Raw genomic sequence first — 23072 nt, 5'->3', positions numbered from 1 at the left:
TCATTACTGAAAGCTGGGGATCTAATCTGTTGATATTTAATTTTCTAAGCAGTTGCGGACCCCCTGAAGAGGCTTCGCGGGCCCCCAGAGGTCCCCGGACCACACACTGGGAGCCACTGGGTTAGCACATTGAAGACTGAGCTTTTGGCTATACCACTTCTTAAAGGCTGCCCAAGAAAATCTTGAAAGATCAGGATCCAACTCAGACTCATTTATTAAATACCGAATCTGTGAATTCCTGCAAAGTGGTACACTAACTCAAAAGAGGAAGGCAATATTCATTGAATAATTTTTTGGGGAAAAGAATCCCAAAGTTGGATAAAACAATTAGGCTTTAATTATGACCCTGGCGGTCCGAAGACCGCCATGGCCACAGAGTGGTTGGACAGCCAGGCCGGATATTAGCATCTCCGACCCGGCGGTCCAGTGAAGACTGCTGGCGGTATTAAGAGTCAGCTTTCCATCACTGTTTCCCCAGTGGTAGCACCGCCACAAAAACCCTGGCGGAAAGGCGACCGGTGACAGGAAATTTCTTGTCACCGGTAGACGACTCCCCCTTTAATCCTAACACCACCCTCCCTTCCCTAGCCCCCCTTTCATACCAGAATCCCCCACCCTCCACCCCCATTCCAGCACAGTGCCCACCACCCAGCATGCACCCACACACACCCACCCCGCATACACTCATTCACCAACACTTACATACACGCATTCACTCACACAAACACATACACGCATTCACTCACACAAAGACATACACGCACTCACTTCAACAATCATACACGCATTCAAGCACCCATACACGCACGCATGCAAACACCCACTCACACATGCACACACAAAATCGCCCAATCCTCCACTCCCCTCCCTTGTCAGATGATCGACTTGCCTTGTTCGGCGAAGTCGTTCGGCAGGGTACAGGAACAGGCGCTTCCACCGCCGGCAGAGCCCCGCCATCTGGACACCACCAGGCTGTACCAGAGGTCGTAATATGACTGGTGGAGTCTTTTTGGTAGGGTGGGGCCGGTGGTGGAACCGCCCCTGCGCCTCCGACCTCCAGCATTACTACTGAAGAATTTCTGCCCAAATTGTGGCGGAATTCCTTCAGTACTCATAATATGGTGGTTGGAAGACCTCCAGCAATGGCGGTCATCTGGCGCCGGTGGCTTAGGCGGTCTTGTGAAAAGACCACCAAAGTCATAACGAGGGCCTTAGTGTCCAAAATGACTGTTTTAAAAGAAGTAATAGTATCCCTAAGATGAAAATGGAGTAAACAAATATGTATCAAATAGAGCGAGTCTTTCCAAAGCAGTCCTAGGCATTCTTACCCAAGCCCAAACACCATTTCACAAATGTTGATATCTACATATGGAATTAGTTAATGCGTAAACTGGCGAATAGACAAGTGTACTACAAGGACACTCCCTGTCAAACAGGTCACATTAGTTGTTATATTTGGAGTGAAAATAACCCGAAATTTCGTAAAACAAAAAAAAAACGTGAATTGTGCATATTTTGCCAGCGTATTGCAACACCTATTTATTAAGGTTAAAGAAAATTAAAGCACAAAAAGATGGGGGAAAAGTAGATCACCGGGTAACAGAAAGACTATTTTGCTAAATATACTGCACCCACTAGGCTTATTAGCTTTATTTTGCAGGAATTGTGAAGACATACTTATGCACTCGTACTGTTGCAATCTTTGTGGCATTGATAGTGAGCTAATCAACAACTGCAAAGATAAATATTGGAATACATGGATCTGTTTGATGATGGTTTAGTAAACATGGGAGTTCTCATTCTCCATCCCACAAGTATAAGAGAGCATGTGCACCTACCCTGGGCAGCAGGGGCGGACTGGGACAAAAAATAAATAAATAGGCCCAGTCACTAAAATAAAATTTGCTCCCATTAGCGAAGCAGGTCGCTAAGAAGGTGGTAATATCACTGAAATCAAAAGTAAAAACTGGCCCACAACCTCTTTTAAAAAAAAAAAAAGCACTGCATACACACTGATCTCTCCAGCCAACCCATAGGGAACTGCATGATTGCCCTACAGTTCAGTCCAACCCTGCTCAGGAGAGAGCAAGGAAGCATTTAATAGTTTGCCTCAGTAGTTGGGCATTTATCTTATTAATGATGCTGAGCTTCCTTGGTACATTCAAGTTTAAGTCAGTTACTATTATGGTGTACAAAAATGCAGTTTTTGAGAACGCTACACACTGCTAATCAATTCACTGTATTAAAGAAACTGGGTTGTTACAATATCAGCTGTGCTAGAACTATTTAGTGGAACCGCATGGCTATCGAAACATTGGTTTATCTGGAGGAACAGTTAGGGTGTGTGGGGGTACAAAACAAAAATAATTCACAGGCAAATCTGGATTAGGCCATCCATTTTTAGAATAACCTCAAATCTCAGAGTGGTAGGATACCTCATTTGAAAATTAATGCACCAATTAGGCCATGATCTTGCATTTGCTGAGCAGGAATTAACTAAGATAAAAGTACTCCAGCGTAGTTAATAATCCCCCTAAATGATTAGACATAAGTGAGTAAAAGGAGCTGGTTACCTGTGGGGTACCGCAGTCACACTGTTCCCCAGTTTCGATGAAACCATTCCCACACACTGCAGGAGCAACAATATCGCTTGCCAATGGCATAACCCTCATGCACTCTGGCATCCGGTTTAAAATAAAGTCCTGGTAGTTCTGGTGACTGCATGTGCTAAATACTTTAGGAGTTACGTAGCTGTGAGAGGGAGACAGAAAAGAAGCATATCACTGTAGACAACAATCACAAAAAGCACTGATCTGACATCATTAAACATGAGGTTGATCAACATGGGTGGACTTGGACATCACAGAAAATCTGACACACAGAAACAATTGGTTCTTATGAACTGCCTTTCAACATGACTGGGCTCATCTTCAAAGCATTGTTTCAGCACACCAGGAAGCTCACCCAATAGTAGTTCCATTGGGGGTATCAAACATTGAAAAAATGTACTCATTTGTACACCAACTAAAGCCCCATTTACCATTTTAAAGGTGAGGCAGGGTTACAACTAGCCCAAAATGGACATTATGAGTGGTTGAAGTAGCATTACAGATGACGCCTCAATCTGATCACAAAGGAATGAATGTAGAAAACGTTAAATTATGTTTTTATGGTTTTACGTAAGTGAACTTTTGTTTGGTACCAAACGGTGTTCTTATTTTGGAGCAGAACAGTTTAAAAGAATAAATAATGTTACTATCGACTTTTTAAGGTATTTATGTGTAGGGTCAGGGCTGATTTAAAACATGATCTTAGTGCCGGCCCTTGATATACTGCCATAAAAAATTGTTGTCCAGAAATTTTCATTTTTGATTTGTGTTTTTTTTTATCATTAGAGAAGTAATTTGGGTTGGGTAGACATTGCCAATCCAGGCCGATTTTTTCTAGGTGACAATGTGGCGGATATGTTGCAGGGATGATGTAATATTTCAGGAACCATTAGACCTATATACTTTATTTTGGTGTCAAAACGTAGGTATGAGGGGTCAAATAGTCTTATAGAGAGAAAATAACTTCTCAGAGCAACCCTTCCTCCATTTTCCAACATGACTGCTCTAGAATGATGTGTTTTAGCCATCATATTGGTAATTAATTTTAATATTGTTTTTGTTTCACGTTTTCAGTTGATTCAAATTCGTAAACATAAGTGAAGCAGGTGGTAGCAGAGGATCCTTACGTCCTGACAGTGTTGTTAACTACAAAATCTGAGGACTCCTTTAACCAAGAAAAATGTGTCATATGCTAAACTAATCCGAAAGAAAAGATAATGTCAACTGCGGCTGGACAGAAGAGAGTTTGAGATGCTGCAGAAATACAGCAAGATGAAGTTAACAAAAGATTAAAACTGATGGGTGAAGAGGATGAAATATTTTATCATTGTAACAACAAGTGCTACAAGGGTTATACAATGGAAAAAAGCCTGGAAACGATCATCAAAAAATAGCAGAAACCAGTGACTCACAACAAGAATCCGAGCTTTCTGAGAAAGAGATGTCAACCACATCAAATGCCCATCCACTTAAAAGATCGATGGCTACCCTTCGTCCACCTCCAACAACTGATCAGAAAGTAGAGGATTTTTAATGTGTTATCTGTGGTTTAACCAGAACACTGGTGTAGGAAGTTGGCTCTGTATGTACTATTTCAAAGTAAGGAATAGTATGCACAGAGTCCAAGGGTTCCCCTTAGAGGTAAGATAGTGGCAAAAAGAGATAATACTAATGCTCTATTTTGTGGTAGTGTGGTCGAGCAGTAGGCTTATCAAAGGAGTAGTGTTAAGCATTTGTTGTACATACACACAGGCAATAAATGAGGAACACACACTCAGAGACAAATCCAGCCAATAGGTTTTGTTATAGAAAAATATATTTTCTTAGTTTATTTTAAGAACCACAGGTTCAAATTCTACATGTAATATCTAATTTGAAAGGTATTGCAGGTAAGTACTTTAGGAACTTTGAATCATTACATTAGCATGTATACTTTTTACATAAAACACAATAAGCTGTTTTAAAAGTGGACACAGTGCAATTTTCACAGTTCCTGGGGGAGGTAAGTTTTTGTTAGTTTTGTCAGGTAAGTAAATCACTTACAAGTCTCAGGTTTGGGTCCAAGGTAGCCCACCGTTGGGGGTTCAGAGCAACCCCAAAGTTACCACACCAGCAGCCCAGGGCCGGTCAGGTGCAGAGGTCAAAGAGGTGCCCAAAACGCATAGGCTTCAATGGAGAGAAGGGGGGTGCCCCGGTTCCGGTCTGCCAGCAGGTAAGTACCCGCGTCTTCGGAGGGCAGACCAGGGGGGTTTGTAGGGCACCGGGGGGGGGACACAAGTCAGCACAGAAAGTACACCCTCAGCAGCGCGGGGGCGGCCGGGTGCAGTGTGCAAACACGCGTCGGGTTTACAATGGTTTTCAATGAGAGATCAAGGGATCTCTTCAGCGTTGCAGGCAGGCAAGTGGGGGGCTCCTCGGGGTAGCCACCACCTGGGCAAGGGAGAGGGCCTCCTGGGGGTCACTCCTGCACAGGAGTTCCGTTCCTTTAGGTGCTGGGGGCTGCGGGTGCAGGGTCTTTTCCAGCCGTCGGGAAATGGAGTTCAGGCAGTCGCGGTCAGGGGGAGCCTCGGGATTCCCTCTGCAGGCGTCGCTGTGGGGGCTCAGGGGGGACAACTTTGGTTACTCACGGTCTCGGAGTCGCCGGAGGGTCCTCCCTGAGGTGTTGGTTCTCCACCAGTCGAGTCGGGGTCGCCGGGTGCAGTGTTGCAAGTCTCACGCTTCTTGCGGGGAGTTGCAGGGGTCTTTAAGTCTGCTCCTTGAAACAAAGTTGCAGTTCTTTTGGAGCAGTGCTGCTGTCCTCGGGAGTTTCTTGTCTTTCTTGAAGCAGGGCAGTCCTCAGAGGATTCAGAGGTCGCTGGTCCCTTGGAAAGCGTCGCTGGAGCAGGGTTCTTTGGAAGGCAGGAGACAGGCCGGTAGGACTGGGGCCAAAGCAGTTGGTGTCTTCTGTTCTTCCTCTGCAGGGGTTTTTCAGCTCAGCAGTCTTCTTCTTCTTCTTGTAGTTTCAGGAATCTCAATTCTTAGGTTCAGGGGAGCCCTTAAATACTAAATTTAAGGGCGTGTTTAGGTCTGGGGGGTTAGTAGCCAATGGCTACTAGCCCTGAGGGTGGGTACACCCTCATTGTGCCTCCTCCCAAGGGGAGGGGGTCACATCCCTAATCCTATTGGGGAATCCTCCATCTGCAAGATGGAGGATTTCTAAAAGTTAGAGTCACTTCAGCTCAGGACACCTTAGGGGCTGTCCTGACTGGCCAGTGACTCCTCCTTGTTATTCTCATTATTTCCTCCGGCCTTGCCGCCAAAAGTGGGGGCCGTGGCCGGAGGGGGCGGGCAACTCCACTAGCTGGAGTGTCCTGCGGTGCTGGCACAAAGGGGTGAGCCTTTGAGGTTTACCGCCAGGTGTGACAGCTCCTGCCTGGGGGAGGTGTTAGCATCTCCACCCAGTGCAGGCTTTGTTACTGGCCTCAGAGTGACAAAGGCACTCTCCCCATGGGGCCAGCAACATGTCTCGGTTGTGGCAGGCTGCTGGAACCAGTCAGCCTACACAGATAGTCGGTTAAGGTTTCAGGGGGCACCTCTAAGGTGCCCTCTGGGGTGTATTTCACAATAAAATGTACACTGGCATCCGTGTGCATTTATTGTGCTGAGAAGTTTGATCCCAAACTTCCCAGTTTTCAGTGTAGCCATTATGGTGCTGTGGAGTCCGTGTTTGACAGACTCCCAAACCATATACTCTTATGGCTACCCTGCACTTACAATGTCTAAGGTTTGGCTTAGACACTGTAGGGGCACAGTACTCATGTACTGGTGCCCTCACCTATGGTATAGTGCACCCTGCCTTAGGGCTGTAAGGCCTACTAGAGGGGTGACTTATCTATACTGCATAGGCAGTGTGAGGTTGGCATGGCACCCTGAGGGGAGTGCCATGTCGACTTACTCGTTTTGTTCTCACCAGCACACACAAGCTGGTAAGCAGTGTGTCTGTGCTGAGTGAGGGGTCCCCAGGGTGGCATAAGATATGCTGCAGCCCTTAGAGACCTTCCCTGGCATCAGGGCCCTTGGTACCAGGGGTACCAGTTACAAGGGACTTACCTGGATGCCAGGGTGTGCCAATTGTGGAATCAAAAGTACAGGTTAGGGAAAGAACACTGGTGCTGGGGCCTGGTTAGCAGGCCTCAGCACACTTTCAATTCAAAACATAGCATCAGCAAAGGCAAAAAGTCAGGGGGTAACCATGCCAAGGAGGCATTTCCTTACAGCTCTTCTTTGAAGTAGCTGCTGGAAAACAAGCTGTGTCAGCTGTAGTAATAAAAAACATGTCAAAAATCACTACAAGCCCCGAACACATCCCAGTCTAGAAAGTTTCAAAGTGGCTGACAACATGGGCCTTCTTCTATCTGATGCTGTGGTCTGCAAAGCTGATGTAACTGAATGTATCAAATTGCTTTCTTGGTGCAGACGAAAGGATGAAGAAAAGCCAATTCCCCTGTGGACTGGAATTCATGCTCCGATCTCCCAGAATACTGTTCCCACTGAAGAAAGTAGGGTTTTTACCAGTAATACCATCTCCAGTCACAAACTACACAACAGTATATACAGCTCTAAAAAAAATGTCCAAAATGTGCATGCTCAGTTTGAAGTCTAGCCTATTGTGCCAATTTTCTGCGATGAAGGTGTTTTCTATATTGTAGCTGACATTTTTATGAGCAATCCAGTAGCATTTGATGATCTTCATCCAGTGATGGTTTCTTCCACACGACAAAAGTTGTGTTGCAGTGTGAAGGAAGTTCTCAGTGGACGTGGCATAGATAATGCATTTATTGTAGCTGAAATCTAAGGAAGCAAAAAACTGTCCAGTCAGTATTGAGCTGAATTCATTGTGTTAGTTTGTTACAACGTATGCTCATCTTATCTGAGGTTAAAGAAACATTGTATTGGAATGCTTTCTGGAACAAGAATGACAAACTAGGTTTTGCGTGTAATTTCAGAAGTGAACAAGGCACAGGGTACACTTCATTCAAAAGACATAATGCAAAGCCAGGCGATGTTCAGTACACTCCGTTCAAAATCAGAAAACCACATTTGTGGAGTTTGTCAAAGAATGTGAAGAAAAATCAGAACTTTCCAAGTACTGGGAAATGTTTTACATATGATAGCTCTAGTGAAAAACGTAGTACATGCTGTGAATGAAGACTGAAGTCACTAATTACTGTGTTTTGCAAATTTGATTGCATAAACCGCCTGAGATATGGGACCTGGTATTTGGAAAGAGTGAAGAAGCTAGAAGTGGAAAAAACATACCTTTATAGAAAATTAGTCCAAAGACATTTTGTGGTGAAAAAGAGAGGGAAGGTTCAATGCTGTGGCTCCAGATATCAAACTGGAATAGACCACCCAGAGATCACATACAAAAGCTCCAAGTGAATTGTTGGTCAGACATGTAAAAGTGAATATGTTGCTCAATGGCAGCTAGTTTATCATTAAGTCTGTTCTAATTGCAATGTTTTCAGAGAAATGACAAATTCAAAATGAATGGACCATTGAGAAGCTGTTCTCATCACAAACTTGTGGGAAAGAGAGGGGAAGATTTCAATAAATATGTTGGCAGCCTTCTTCATTTCAGGCAGTAGCAAGGAAACCCTTTTGAAATGACTGAGCCTGTGCGATTTCACAACTTTGTGACCAAACAAAACGTGGATAATGATACAAAAGACACATCTTCTGGATGTCCTGGAACATGGATCAAAACTATAAGCAGAACTGAAGTAGGCGATTTGTATTTAAAGAGGAAAGTCTGTTTGACAATCACTAAAGCTAAACTTCAATGCTTTAATTGCCATGATAAAAGTTAAGTACACCAAGCCACTACAAAACAGGTTACAATAAAATAATTTTCACAAGCACATAGATGGATGTAGCAAAAGAAGGTGGTGAATTTATCAAGGACATTCTGTTGCATGATCTTCTTCCAACAAACGCAGTTTTGATGGAGATCCTTCAACAAAGCCAGTGAAGCACAAACTTATACAAAAGCTAAAAAAAAAAAACTTGCATCTGAAGAATTTCAAAAAGTGTCCTCATTGAAAACTGCTATTGTTGATTATATGTCACAATTGTGAATGGTCAAGATTTCATCCATGCAAAACTTCGGAGAGGTCGTTCAGACTGTTCTACAGATATCAAAGACAGTGTGCACCTTGCAAAAACTGCACATTTTCTTTGACAGTTATCTTGAACTATCTGTCAAAGAATATAAGAGAATCAGACAAATGTCTACAAGTAGACAAATTGACCCTGCCTATATCAAAAAATTGACACCTTTACCTGTGCAACTTGATAAATTCTGGTCATCAATATTGAACATGATGAACTTGGAGATATTAAAACGTCAAAACGTTGCTGATGCTTCAGTGAATTTTCTATTATTCCAAGTGGAATGAATGCCAATGAGACGTTGGTGCCTGCAGAGATATATGCAAAAGGTACAGGCCAAATTGTTCAGTAACTTAACAGCTAATTGGAGGAAGCAGACCTTCATGTTGTGCTGCATATTGAGTGGGCTGTTCAAAATGGTTCCAATTGAGTCACTGCACTGTCACATGGCACAGATGTTATTATTGTGCTACTTCAATTTGTTGCAATGTTTCTAAGTCAAGGCTTGTCAAAGTTATGTATAAGTTATGGAAGAGGCAAGAAAAGACACTTAACCCTGCTTCATATTCTGTGAGAGAAACTAGACCCAGAGTTGCCCAATGTTCTTTTCAAAGCACATATTCTTATGAGTGATGAAACTCAGCAAAATTGGAACAAAGCTTGGAGCTTTAACTGCTGAACCTGTGAAGTTTCTAAAATGATTTGCTGGGACAGAAGAAGAATGTGACTGTAAAGACAGAGAAAAATACCCTGTGTGCATGTGTGTACATGTTTTGGATCATGCATATGTAGAGAAATATCTGTGTGAATTTGGTTGAGACGATATTGATGGGGTGCTAAAAACTACAAAATTTCTAAAGCCTCTACCCGCAGAACTTACACGTACTTGCAAAGCCTGTGCTACAAAAAGATGTTCCTGTCGATTTACTCCTCTCAAGTGTTCAACATTCTGCAAATGTACCACGAGCAATTGCTGAAGCAAATAAATAAAGTGAACTATAAAAACATGTCTAAAATAGGAGTGATAAACATGTTTTTCATACTCAAATCATAAATATGTTTGGTGTTAATATAAAAGGATTAAAAAAACATTATCTCTTCTTCCTTTATTATAGCCGGCATTTTGGAAAATGATGGCAGGGTTGCTCGGAGGAGTTCTTTTCTGTCTCTATAAGACTAATTGACCCCGGTCCCCTCACACACACATCTATGTTTTGATACCAAAATGAAGCATATAGATGTCATGATTCTGGAAATTATCACTGAAATACATCTGCCATTTAAAAAAATGTTGTCCAGAAAAATTCGCCCCGGATCAGCAATGTCTACCCAGGCTAAAATACTTCTCCAATTATCCAAAAATACATAAATCAAAAATTAAAATCTCTGGACAACATGTTTTTTATGGAGGCTTATCAGGGGGCCGGGATTAATCTACAATGATCGGTTTCCAAGACAGGTCGACTTGCAAATATTAACAAAACAGTGAAAGTGTAATAGAGAACATAAAAGGTTACACGCATTTGCGTTTATCAGATGGTCAGTGACCCAACCCATGCATGCAGATTGATGTTCAAACCTTAGCGAAGCTGCCATAATACAACTGCTTTCCGGACACGCGCAAGAACTGGAGTCATGGTTCATTCCAAGGTTATGTCCCATTTCATGCGCTATCGTGGCGCCCACTGCAATTGAACTTTTGCTGTGGTCCTGCAATAGGAAAACACTAATTTACAAAAAATCCTTCTCCATAATCTGAGACTCTTCCATCCTACACAAGCAGAATCACCTACTGCATGGTACAAAAACAGATAGCCATCCTTGCGATATCAATACAATCAGACTGACCTTTTAACCCATCTCCAGTAGATCAAAGTTAACACTAAAGAATTAAAAAATAATACATAATTTATTTTTCTGAAATTATTTGAAATGCCCAAAAATTATACTATTGACCAAAATGCCCATGTGGTACATCACATCCCAAAGAGAAGCGAGCTAAAGTTTGCACAAAAAATGAGTTAATTGTGCATGAAATTAACAACTGCCTCTCATGATCTGTTTGTTCCCCTGCTCCTGCAATAGGATTTTTATTTGAATAAAATCTTGTTTATGTGGCACAATGGAAAAATCTCAGGCATTACACAACATACCAAACGAAATGCCAGACGTTGAACAGGATTACAACAGTGTAAACAAGTTGCACCCAAGCTTAGTCAACACTTCAGACTGGATCATAAAACTACGTAAATTATGCATGTTTATATAATGCATGAATCGGTGCACAGATGATGACTCTTTGGGTATTAAAGACAATAGTAGTGACCCTAGCATGAATGATGAATGTAATAATGTACTGATGCCTTTTTACGTGGCCCTTAACACCACAGTGCTTTAAGTAAGAGTTACTATTTCCCTATTTAATAGTCCTCATTTTACAAAAGAATGAAAAGCGGTGTTGGCATCGCTCGGATTAAAACTTGTGACTTGTAGGTTTGACACAGATATCAACAGCTAACACTCAATACACTAAGACTTATTGCAAGTTGTGGTGTGTTTTTTTCGCTTCCTGCTAGACGCGTGCTAAACCATCGCACTTTAAACAATGGTAAAGCAAGATGGTTGGTATAATGACTAATAGGCATTTAGCAGATCAGGCCTCATATAGGTCTATAAAAACACTGAAAATCAAGCTAGGTACACGCGTTAAGTCTTCTCTAGGCAGCTTCTGCACTATGGTTTCGAAAGGTACGACCTGGTGTCAAACGCTATTTTTCACCAGTTTTTAAAACCTCAAATCCCAAGTCTATTTTTCTCTAGCCTATTCAAAGCCTGCTGCTTTCCGTTAGAAAAATCTAAGGCCTAAGTCTCTGTTTACCTTTCAAGTAAATCTGCCCCGTGTACTCCTCAGTTCTGTGAAGTGGGAATTGATGTGGTTTTATGGCCAGAGCTTCTGACTTTGGAACTGGGGAACAAGAAGGTTTTTCATCAGCTTAACATCCTGTGATTCTGGGCAAATCCCTTAATCTTTCTGTTCCTAAAATTTGATGTGACCTTGTATAATATAATTGGTGCTCATGTGAAGTGCTACAATACCTACAAAACAAGAGCATTTGGAAAAAGAAGCTTCACATGCCCGCTCTTTAAAAAGCGTTTATATAGATCTCAAAGTCGGATTCATTTCACGGCACACCTTCGTCCTCATACTTGCAGACAGTCATTAATATGGATGTACCTGAATAACGCCAGCGGAGTGGTCAGAGCTGCACATGGTACCCACGAAGGCCAAACCAACCGTTGGTCCTTCAAAGTCAACATTTCTGGAAAGAGAAGTAAATGGTTTATATTATTTAGATTGAGTGCATCAAAAGAAAGCACAAGCTCAGAAGCTGGGCAAGTAAGACTAGTATGTGGAATGACAGGTGAGAGGAGAAAATGACAAAGTGGCTGCCTGATGTACAGGCTTGAGAAAATTCCCCATGGACGAACTATAGATTACCTGGTCTACAAAAGTTCACACTGTATAAAAGAATTATTTATATTTTGATTAATTTCTCCCCAGCTACAGACCATTAGAATTTGATAAATAGCAGAGGGCTAGTGTCTTTTTAAAAGGGTGAAAAAAAACTTATTTTAATGGATTTATTTATCTTACCAACTATGAATAAGATATTCCTAAATAGTGAAAAGACATATCTCCGACAGGGAGAACAGAGCAAAGGATAGAGAAGAGGAAAAATGTGTGTGTGTATTGGGGAGGGGGGGTGTCACAGAAGCATCATCTATTTCAGGGATACTCAAAGTATCCGGCCCCCCTGATGTTTAATTGCGGCCCCCTAGTGAACAGTAGCACTCAGCTGCTGTTCACTTGACAGAGCAGGAACAAAAAGAAAGCTGCGACACAAACTGCTATACTTTATTTACATGTTAATTAAAGTAACAGTATAGAAGAAAAGGTGTCCTAGAAACATCTTTAGAAGCACCTTTAGTTTTAAGGACATCTTGCACCTAACATGCCGAAACTTGATCAACTCTGCAAACTTTAAAAAACTATATTTTATCAACATGCACAAACATTTTACCTTAGAAGACCACATTATATCGCTGCATTAGAGGCATTAGCAGTGACAGTTTTCAAACATGATCTTGGAAACATTCATGCCCCCCCATTTAGAAAACAATGCCATTATTGTCAGGTGCACCTTGTGCATAGTCTTGTTATATAATTGGAACAACATTCTAGTTTTGTACAGCACACATCCTGAATTCATGTGTGTTAAGGGTCTCTTTTATGTGGTAGTGAAGAAAAGGGAGGTAAAGTGAAATTAACCTATTGCCTAGGATCACACAATTTGGTTAAGTGGGGATGCAAGGACTGATAACCAGGTTTTCTGTTTTCACATTTTGTAACTCACCCACCAGATGAGTGTCTCTTTCCCTCTCATGTTTAACATTAGATGTTAATGTTTTGACTTAATTCTAGGGGCGTGAGAATAGATGGCAGACAGAAACCATGGGAAGGCTCATTTTGTTGTCCATACCAAGCAACAGCTTCGAGTCCCCCTACGCCAGCCTTTCATCACCCGCAACCCTCTCAGTCCTGGCATCTGTGCAGCCCTCGGGCATTCCACAGACAGAACTTTGCGGCCCCCAGAGAAATGTTTGCGAGTACCCATGATCTATTTCTTTTCAAGTTGCAATTCATTCTGTTCTATACTGTAGGATTAGTCCTACCCTACCACATCATACCATTACACAACTATTCCAACAACATTATTCCGTTTGTCAAAATGTCTTGAATTCTAGTGGATTCCTTTTCCAGTTTTTCCAGGTTCATCTGTGACGTGTTCATTAGACTATCTGGTGAATGATCTCACAATAGGTACTATAGCCCAACCAGATGCCATCAAGCAAGGCAGCATTCAGTAGCCTTTATTGTTGTAAGTACTAAAGATGTATCCCTGAGTAAGATTATAGATATTTTTTCAATCAATGGCACCATTAACGCGGCCATGGCCTATGTGTTTCCACACCTCTGTGCTCGATATTTTTGTAAATACTTATATCAGCAATAGGTTTTTAAAGCACATGCACGTCTTTGGTCTCTTTATGCACCCATATATACTATATTTTTGGTTATATTCAAGGCTATGTATTGGTAGAAACCCTGCATCAATAGGTCATTGCAACCTGGCGGTATAATGGAAAATGTGGAGACATTTACATTTCTTTTAGCAAATTTACTTAGTATACTGTTGTATTTCTCAAATGGAGAAACAAAGCTTAACAAAGAAATTATGTTTTAAATGTCTGAAATCCAACAATACCAATTGTGTCGATTTTTCAAGGGAATGTAGTCTGAATAATCAATTATGTAATGTAATATGAGCACACATCACACATTTGGAACACAATACCTGTTTATAGTGTACTATTTCTTTGATGACCTATCAAACTTTGCACTGTATGGAAAGAATAAGAATTATATATTTTCTAATTCACTACTACACCCACAGGTGTCTATAAGTGCAAACCATACCTCCCTTCACCCTATTGACTGGCTAGTAGATCACATGAACAGGACGTTTGTCAGAATTTGGCAAATGTTAATGGAAAATCTGGTAATTCTTCCAGTATCCCTCACAAAGGAATACATGTCTGCTAATTCCCTGATCCTCAGCTTTGTTTTTCATTGATGGAAGGTAGATTTTTTAGTAGGGGTAAGTATGCATATACCACTAGCACTAAGGCCACCAATGCAATATAAGGTCCAGTCAAGTTCTCAATACATTGGCAGCTGGCTGTGAGCAAGCAGGTTTAACTTGGGAGACAGGTATGTAAAGCATTTAAATACACCAATATATTAAATAAGCAAGACAACACACACAATAAAATTCCACTCCAATTTTAAAAAAGGCATTATTTTTTATTGTTAAAATGACATCAAATCTACAAAAAAAAAAAAACAAAAAAAAAAAAAAACAAAAAAAAAACAATATAGGGAACCGGAGATATGAATTTTTAAAGAATAAATACAAAATGTGCTTTCTAGTGCCTAAACACCAATAGCACCAACCAGGGACATCGGATTGCCCTTCACCAAGTCACAATTTGAGGCAAACCGCAATGAAGCCCCACTCAGATACACTGAGCAGGAGGCCTCGGTCAAAATTATACCTTCATACTTAGAAACCTTTCTGGAGGATTTTCTTTTTATGTCATGCAGTCCCCTCCAGAAGCTCGAATTTGATGCAACATCATTAGATTGCTTTTCTGCAAGGCCCTGGTCAAATCCTAGAAGTCTGGAGCTTTCAGCGTGACGAACCTGAAATTCAGGACGGTCGAAGGTAGTCGGCTTGACTTATCAGCGAAGTCCACTTATGGAGCTTTTTTCAAACGTTGCTCCAAAATTCTTCAAACTTCTGCAACTTCTTTCTGAATTCCCCTTGTGGGTTCAAAGTGTCCAAAACACAAATCTAGGGGTATAGATGCTCTGAGATGGGCCTTTGAAGTCTGGAACCACAATTCCCACAATGCACCTGGTCAACCCCTTAAAGTTCCACTGGACCCACTCCAGGCTCGGTACTTCTTGAGGGAGATGGTGCAAGGAAGCTCTGTTAATCTGTTGCTTTCAGGGAGTCCAATCTTAAATTCTTCTGGACGCAAGGCAAAGTCTTCAGGGCTGTAGTTCCCAGTGTTCAGCAGGAGTAGTCCTTCAGAGTGCAGTCCTTTGTGATGCAGACCAAGGTTGCAGCAGGGCAGTCCTTCTCCTTGTAGTTTCAGGCAGCAGATCTGGGTTGCTATGCACTCTCACATATGTATTCAATGATCTGGGGTGACAGGCAGAGGTGCACCCCTGGCCCGTGAGATACAGGGTGCCACCCAAAAGCATGACAGCTTCCTCCAAAATGTGACATATTCTTGTTCCAAAGCACTGCACATGTAAAATTCAAGGCAGGGGATTCATCTCCAGGAGAGCAAGACCTGGTTAAACCAACCCACTGGTGTGGCCCATTTCCATTAACACTCCTGCTCCCGCTCCAGGCCTTCTGCAAATTCCATTCCTGGGCCTGCCACCTGGCTGGGAAGTCCAGGAAGGTAGGGTAGTCCTGGTTGGCATTCCTTATTGTCCTCTTCTCTTTTAAACCCAGTTTGATTCACTCAGCCCCCTTTCTGGCCTGTGCTCTGCAGTTGCAGAGCTCCCCTCACAAAATAACCTCTGCTCTATGCTAGTCACTTTTCACCTCATCAAAACAGCTTGGCTAAGCCTGTTAAGGCTGACCAATCAGGAGAGGCTGCGAGAAGGCTGAATGTTTGCTCACAGAAAAGAAAGTCCTATAACTTCTCTTCTGTATTATCTAGTTATGATAAATTCAACAGTGACAAATTGTTGGATTTATCATTACCATTCTTTTGAGTCATTGGATTACATTTTTAGGTCCTTACTAGCACAAGTTATACTTGAATCACATATTCCAATGTTAGCCTACGGGGCTAAGTAGCTACAATGGGGAAAACAAAATGGGCAGTTTTTTCCCCTCACCAGGGAATGTAAAACATCTCCTATAATGACCCTGCATATAGTTACATGGCACCCTGCCCCTGGATCCCCCAGGGGGACCTTAGATGTCACATATGTACAATTAAAGTAGATTACCACTTTGGAATCACTTTGATGTAGGTAGGTCGCTCCCCCTGCCGCTGCAGCTCCTCCAGCTCCTCCAGGTTCCTGAGTTCCTGAGACCCACCTCACAGTAAGTACCCCCCACCTCCCAGCCCCTCGCCCCTGCCCCGCGCTACTCACCCTCTCTCCTGCTCCTTTTCTTCTTTTCTCCTTCTCTGTTCTTCCTCCTCGCTCCTCGTCTGTACTCTGCCTCTCCTGTCTCCTCTCTTCTTCTGTGTGCTTCTCTACCTCTCCTGTCTCCTCTCTTCTTCTGTGTGCTTCTCTGCCTCTCCTGTCTCCTCTCTTCTTCTGAGGTCTTCTGCCTTCTGTTCCTCGTCTTCTGTATCTTCTTCTGAGGTCTTCTGCCTTCTGTTCCTCGTCTTCTGTATCTTCTTCTGAGGTCTTCTGCCTTCTGTTCCTCGTCTTCTGTATCTTCATCTGTGATCTTCTGCTCTTCTGAGGTCTTCTGCCTTCTGTTCCTCGTCTTCTGTATCTTCATCGGTGATCTTCTGCTCTTCTGTGATCTTCTGCTCCTCTGTGTTCCGCTGGTCTCCTGGTCTTCCGGTCTTCTGTTCTTCCGGTCTTCTGTTCTTCCGGTCTTCTGTTCTTCCGGTCTTCTGTTCTTCCGGTCTTCTGTTCTTCCGGTCTTCTGTTCTTCCGGTCTTCTGTTCTTCTGCCCCCTCCGCCTTCTTCTCCCCGCGCCTGCCCTCCTGCTCCTGCCTCATCCCCCTCCCTCGCCTCCCCCTCTCTATCACCCCTTTCTAACCCGTTCGCTATCCACCTCCCTCACTCCTCCTATCTACCTATCTCTCTATCTCACTATCTAACTCCCTCACTCTCCACCTCCTCCTATCTATCTATTTCCCTATCTATCTATTTCTCCATCTCTCCCCCCTCCCCGCCGCCCCCTCTATTACCTATCTTCCTATCCTCTCTCTACCTCTCACCCTCACCCACCTCTACAACCCCCCCTCCCCTATCTTCACAACCCTACTCCTATCTCTCTCCCTAATCTCCTAAAGCCCCTAAAACTCACCCACCCTCCACCCTTAAACCCCCCCCAGCTCTTCTCACTCTACCTGTCCCCCCCTCCCTCGCGCTTTCCCGCCGTGACCTCCTGCACGCCCCCGCCCCCCAGCTCCCATTCGCCCCCAGCTGACCCCTCCCCCCCCCCTCCTACCTCATATGGCGGCCGCTGTGCGGCCGCGCCGGAGTCGCGCTAGAGGCAAGCCCGTCTGCGCCCAGCCCGCGCCCAGCGCCACGACCCCTGGTCCCCAGCTCTCCCAAGCCCCACTGACCCGCTACGACCCCACCACCCTCCACGCCCTCAACCCAGGGCGCTCCAACACCTGCTTCCAAGCTCACCCCAAACACACTCATGGACCCTTCGCCTGCAAGTCCTGCAAAAGCATCTTCCACCACGCAACTACCACGACCACAAGCCCACGCGTCATCAACCACCTCAAGTGCATCCTGGTCAACGCTCACTCCGTCCACAAACACGCCGTTGAACTCTGGGACCTCCTGGACTCCACAGCACCGGACGTCGCCTTCATCACGGAGACCTGGATGAACGCCTCCTCTGCTCCAGACATCGCCACCGCCATCCCCGAAGGCTACAAGATCTCCAGAAAAGACCGCACCAACCAAGGAGGAGGTATCGCCATCGTCTTCAAAGACTCAGATCAGCGTCACCACCTCCACCGAAGACACCCCTCTCGCCGCTGAACACCTGCATTTTCAGATTCGCACCGACCCGAGGACCACCCTCAGAGGATCCCTCGCCTACCATCCTCCAGGACCGCGCGCCCCTTTCAGCGACGCCATCGCCGACTTCATCTCCCCGCACGCCCTCGCCTCACCGGACTACATCCTCCTAGGCGACCTCAACTTCCACCTGGAACAAAACAACGACCCCAACACCACCACCCTGCTCGACAACCTCGCCAACCTCGGCCTCAAACAACTGGTGAACACCGCCACCCACATCGCCGGACACATGCTCGACCCTATCTTCTCCGCCAGCAAACACGTCTCCTTCAGCCACACCTCCGCCCTACACTGGACCGACCACAGCTGTGTCCACTTCACATTCCGACGCGAGACCCGCCACCTCCGCACTCAACCCATCCCTCGTCGACAGTGGAACAAGATCCCCGAAGAGCAACTCTTTTCCGCACTCGCCGCCAACCAACCCACCCTCACCACCGACCCCAACGACGCAGCCCTCAACCTCACAAACTGGATCTCCAACTGCGCAGACAACCTTGCTCCCCTCAAACGCACGCATCGACAGACCAACACCAAAAAACCTCTCTGGTTCTCGGCCAACCTCAAAGAATCAAAGAAAACTGGTCGCGCCCTTGAGAAGGCCTGGCGCAAGGACCACACCGCTGACAACATGACCGCCCTCAAGAACGCTACCCGCGAACACCACCACCTGATCCACACTGCCAAAAGGAACTTTTTCACCGACAGACTGGACAAAAACAGCCACAACAGCAGAGAACTCTTCAGCATCGTCAAGGAGTTCTCCAACCCCAGCGCCAACGCCGTCACGCCCTCACAGGATTTGTGCGATTCCCTCGCCACTTTTTCATCGCAAGATCAGCGACCTCCACGACAGCTTCGGACACCAGACCCAAACAAACACCACCGAACCCGCACCCCCGGCCATCACCCTCAACAACTGGACCCACAGCAACACTGAAGAAACCAAATCCATCATGAACTCTATCCACTCCGGCGCCCCTTCGGACCCCTGCCCTCACTTCATCTTTAACAAAGCCGACGACATCATCGCCCCGCACCTCCAGACCGTCATCAACTCTTCTTTTTCTTCTGCTAGCTTCCCTGAATACTGGAAACACGCCGAACTCAACGCCCTACTAAAGAAACCTACGGCTGACCCGAGCGACCTGAAAAACTTCCGCCCCATCTCTCTTCTGCCTTTCCCAGCCAAGGTAATAGAGAAGACCGTCAACAAACAGCTGACCACCTTCCTGGAAGACAACAACCTGCTCGACCCTTCACAAACCGGATTCCGAACCAACCATAGCACAGAAACCGCCCTCATCTCAGTCACAGACGACATCAGAACCCTGATGGACAACGGTGAAACAGTCGCCCTCATTCTCCTCGACCTCTCGGCTGACTTTGACACCGTCTGTCACTGCACCCTAATCACCCGCCTCCGCTCCGCCGGGATCCAAGCCAAGGCCCTGTACTGGATCGCCTCTTTCCTCGCAAACCGTTCCCAAAGAGTTTACCTCCCTCCGTTTCGCTCAGAACCCACCGAGATCATCTGCAGTGTACCTCAAGGCTCATCACTCAGCCCGACACTCTTCAATGTCTACATGAGCCCCCTCGCCAACATCGTACGCAAGCACGACATCATCACCTCCTATGCCGACGACACCCAACTTATACTCTCCCTCACCAAGGACCCCGCCAGCGCCAAGACCAACCTACAAGAAGGTATGAAGGACGTCGCAGATTGGATGAGGCTCAGCCACCTAAAGCTGAACTCTGAAAAAACGGAAGTCCTCATCCTCGGCAACACCCCGTCCGTCTGGGACGACTCCTGGTGGCCCACGGCCCTCGGCACCACACCGACCCCCACAGACCACGCCCGCAACCTCGGCTTCATCTTGGACCCTCTTCTCACCATGACCAAGCAAGTCAACGCCGTGTCCTCCGCCTGCTTCCTCACCCTCCGCAAGATCTTCTGCTGGATCCCCGGCGACACCAGAAAAACCGTGACCCACGCCCTCTTCACGAGCCGCCTGCGCTACGGCAACACCCTCTACGCCAGGACCACAGCCAAACTCCAAAATCGCCTGCAACGCATTCAAAGCGCCTCGGCCCGCCTCATCCTCGACGTACCCCGCAACAGCCACATCTCCGCACACCTGAGACACCTGCATTGGCTCCCAGTCAGCAAAAGGATCACCTTCCGACTTCTCACCCACGCACACAAAGCCCTCCACAACAAGGGACCGGAATACCTCAACAGACGCCTCAGCTTCTACGTCCCCACCCGCCTCCTCCGCTCCTCTGGCCTCGCACTCGCTGCCGTCCCTCGCATCCGCCGCTCCACGGCGGGTGGGAGATCTTTCTCCTTCCTGGCGGCCAAGACCTGGAACTCCCTCCCCACCAGCCTCAGGACCACCCAGGACCACTCCGCTTTCCGGAGACTCCTAAAGACCTGGCTGTTCGAGCAGCGGTAACCCCCCCCCTTTCCCCTAGCGCCTTGAGACCCGCATGGGTGAGTAGCGCGCTTTATAAATGTTAATGATTTGATTTGATTTCCAAAGTCGAATGTGCTTATATTTTACTTTTAAAGACAGTCTGCAAAGCAGGGCTGCCTTTCAAATAGGGGCAGGCAAAACAGCAGTGCACATTCCAGTGCAGGAAATCTACTGGGCCTCTAAACCTCTCCCTGCCCTATTATATACTAGGAGTTATAGGTAGTTTGAAACTTTATGGCCTTATGATAGTGTAGGGACTTACAGGGGGCTGTCATTGCCAATCATAATTATACCCAATTACCATATACCCTTTTCATCAGACCACTGGCCCTGTGCTGGGTTAGCAGAGGCCTGGGCATAGTCGGAGTCAGTTAACACCAGTATCAGTCAGATAAGATGGGGGTGAAAAGGGCTTTCTCGCACTCAGGTTCCAGTAAGCTTGAAAATACAAGACATGTATTTTGTTTTCTGTGGGTTTAGGGTGTCTACATGCAATAAATTAGTTGCTGTACATTTTAGAAATTCATATAGCAGCTGCAAGCTAAATACTGGTTCAGAGTACCTGACTTTTAGTCACAGATATCAGTTCTGGACTATAGCTTCCTCTTTTTGTGTGGTCATCTCCATTTTTTTGTTGACTGACACTGCTGTTTTTTTTCCACTCCCAACTGTGACACTGCTAACCTGGCCCCAGTACATATGCTCAGACCCTTAAAATATGTCAAAACTGAATAAACTAATTGCCATATTTACGTTTCCAATAAGGCCACAGTATGTGGTGCCTAAAGTATACCCATGGCATGGCAATTTAAAAGATGCAGATGGACTGTAGTAATACTGTGCTATCCACTAGTGTGACCAGACAAAAATTACTCTAGGTCCGCCAATGTAGCTTGGCAGATGCACTTTTAAAACTGCAAAACATGTCAAAAGGAACCTTTTTGATCACAGAAAACCTCCCTTATAAATATTAAGTCGCCAACATATAGGCCTTGTAGCCCACAAGCCAAGGTGTATGATATCTAAAAGTAGGACGTGTAGAAATGTAGTTAACAAGTCCTTACTATGACCAGCACATAAAAGGTTATCTTCACTTTAGAAAGATTGGTTGGCCCATAAAGAAACACTGAGATTATTAAATATAACTTCTGCTATCTAAGGCTAGGGACCAGCTAGGAAAATTATTCAAATACTATTCTTAAAACGTATTAAAAGGCTGTCTTAATGGTGTATTCAGATTTTTTTTATAAATATCGAAGAAAATTGTCTTTTAGAAAGTTACCTTTTCACTGCCTGAAGCTTCTGGAGGCTAATTTGCATTAGCTTCAACTGTCACCCAGTCAGTGAATAGCATTGATGAGGAGTGAAAACTGATCTAAGAGCATAGACGAAGGCCAGATAGGCTCTGCACAGGAACTTAATGTATTTCAAATCTTGTAGTCAGTACAAAGAAGTGGACTCCAAGGTTCAGGTGGCTGAGCTCGCTGTAGATCCAAGAGGCCTTTTCCTGATGCAGCTCACAGCACCTTCTGTACTCGACCTGGATCCTAATGGTAGTCTCTAATGGAGTGAGTCTTGAAAAAAGAAAAAGGATTGCTCCGCTCTGAGGTTCTCTGTAGCAGCAGATCCGGTTCAGCAGGACATCGTTGAGAAGATATTCAGCCTTGTGAAGCTCTCTTCAGATACAGCCTTCAGTTTTGATGCTCTGAAGGATTCTTAGCTCTGAAAAAGAGACTAAACCCGAAGGAAAACATCTTGACTGGGCAAAGAAGCCAAAAGTATTTGATCATCGATGGGACTTACTTGGGCAAGAAATTTAAATTCTCCTGCTTGCTACTCTTCCTTCCAAGATCAATGCCAATCCTATGCCACTTAGATGTCAATCAGATGCCGTGGAGCCCTCCTCAGACACAACATGTATCCTTACCCCTCTGAAAGATTTTGACTTCCAGAAAAAGTTGTGATTTTGGATTTAACTCTTTTGGTGCGTCTAAATGCTTTCTTTAAGTTATGCCTGTCTCTCTGTGCCATAGCTACCAGATCCTGAACTGAAATTTAATTTACTGAAATATTAACTGGACCTAACAAGATAGTAACATTATTCCTTTTTAAGTATTACTATTGGCAGACTACTATCCATTCCAAATAATAATTAACTTTTTCACAGTAAACAAAAAGGTAAACATATAAAATCTACACATTAAGGTTTCTGTCACTGGGTGCCTCACCCCATTAACGTGTATATCTAGATGGAAGATTGCACAAATCACGTTTTTCAGATTTTTAGCATTCACTAGCAAAAACATAGAAAATTCCTTCAATCTTCCTTGTGCATGTACGTATCCTTTCCAAGACTTGAACCCCAACCTCAATTCTTATGTGTTTCCCGATTGGCTGGCC

At 44.7% G+C, this 23072-nt stretch overlaps 1 protein-coding gene across 2 annotated transcripts in view; it reads right to left on the bottom strand.

Moving 5' to 3' along the window:
- LOC138265938 (zinc metalloproteinase-disintegrin-like VLAIP-B) overlaps positions 1–23072 on the bottom strand; it is a 206638-nt gene that overhangs the window by 68315 nt on the left and 115251 nt on the right. For both annotated transcript variants that reach the window (XM_069214137.1, XM_069214136.1), the window contains exons 10-12: positions 11995–12079; positions 10339–10469; positions 2574–2751 (exon numbers count right to left, since the gene is read on the bottom strand). In XM_069214137.1, coding sequence (XP_069070238.1) covers positions 2574–2751; positions 10339–10469; positions 11995–12079 — 394 coding nt within the window. The remainder of the gene's footprint in view (positions 1–2573; positions 2752–10338; positions 10470–11994; positions 12080–23072) is intronic.

The sequence above is a fragment of the Pleurodeles waltl genome, chromosome 11 (assembly GCF_031143425.1).
Source record: "Pleurodeles waltl isolate 20211129_DDA chromosome 11, aPleWal1.hap1.20221129, whole genome shotgun sequence".
Taxonomy (NCBI): domain Eukaryota; kingdom Metazoa; phylum Chordata; class Amphibia; order Caudata; family Salamandridae; genus Pleurodeles; species Pleurodeles waltl.
This window is presented reverse-complemented; position numbering and strand designations above follow the sequence as displayed.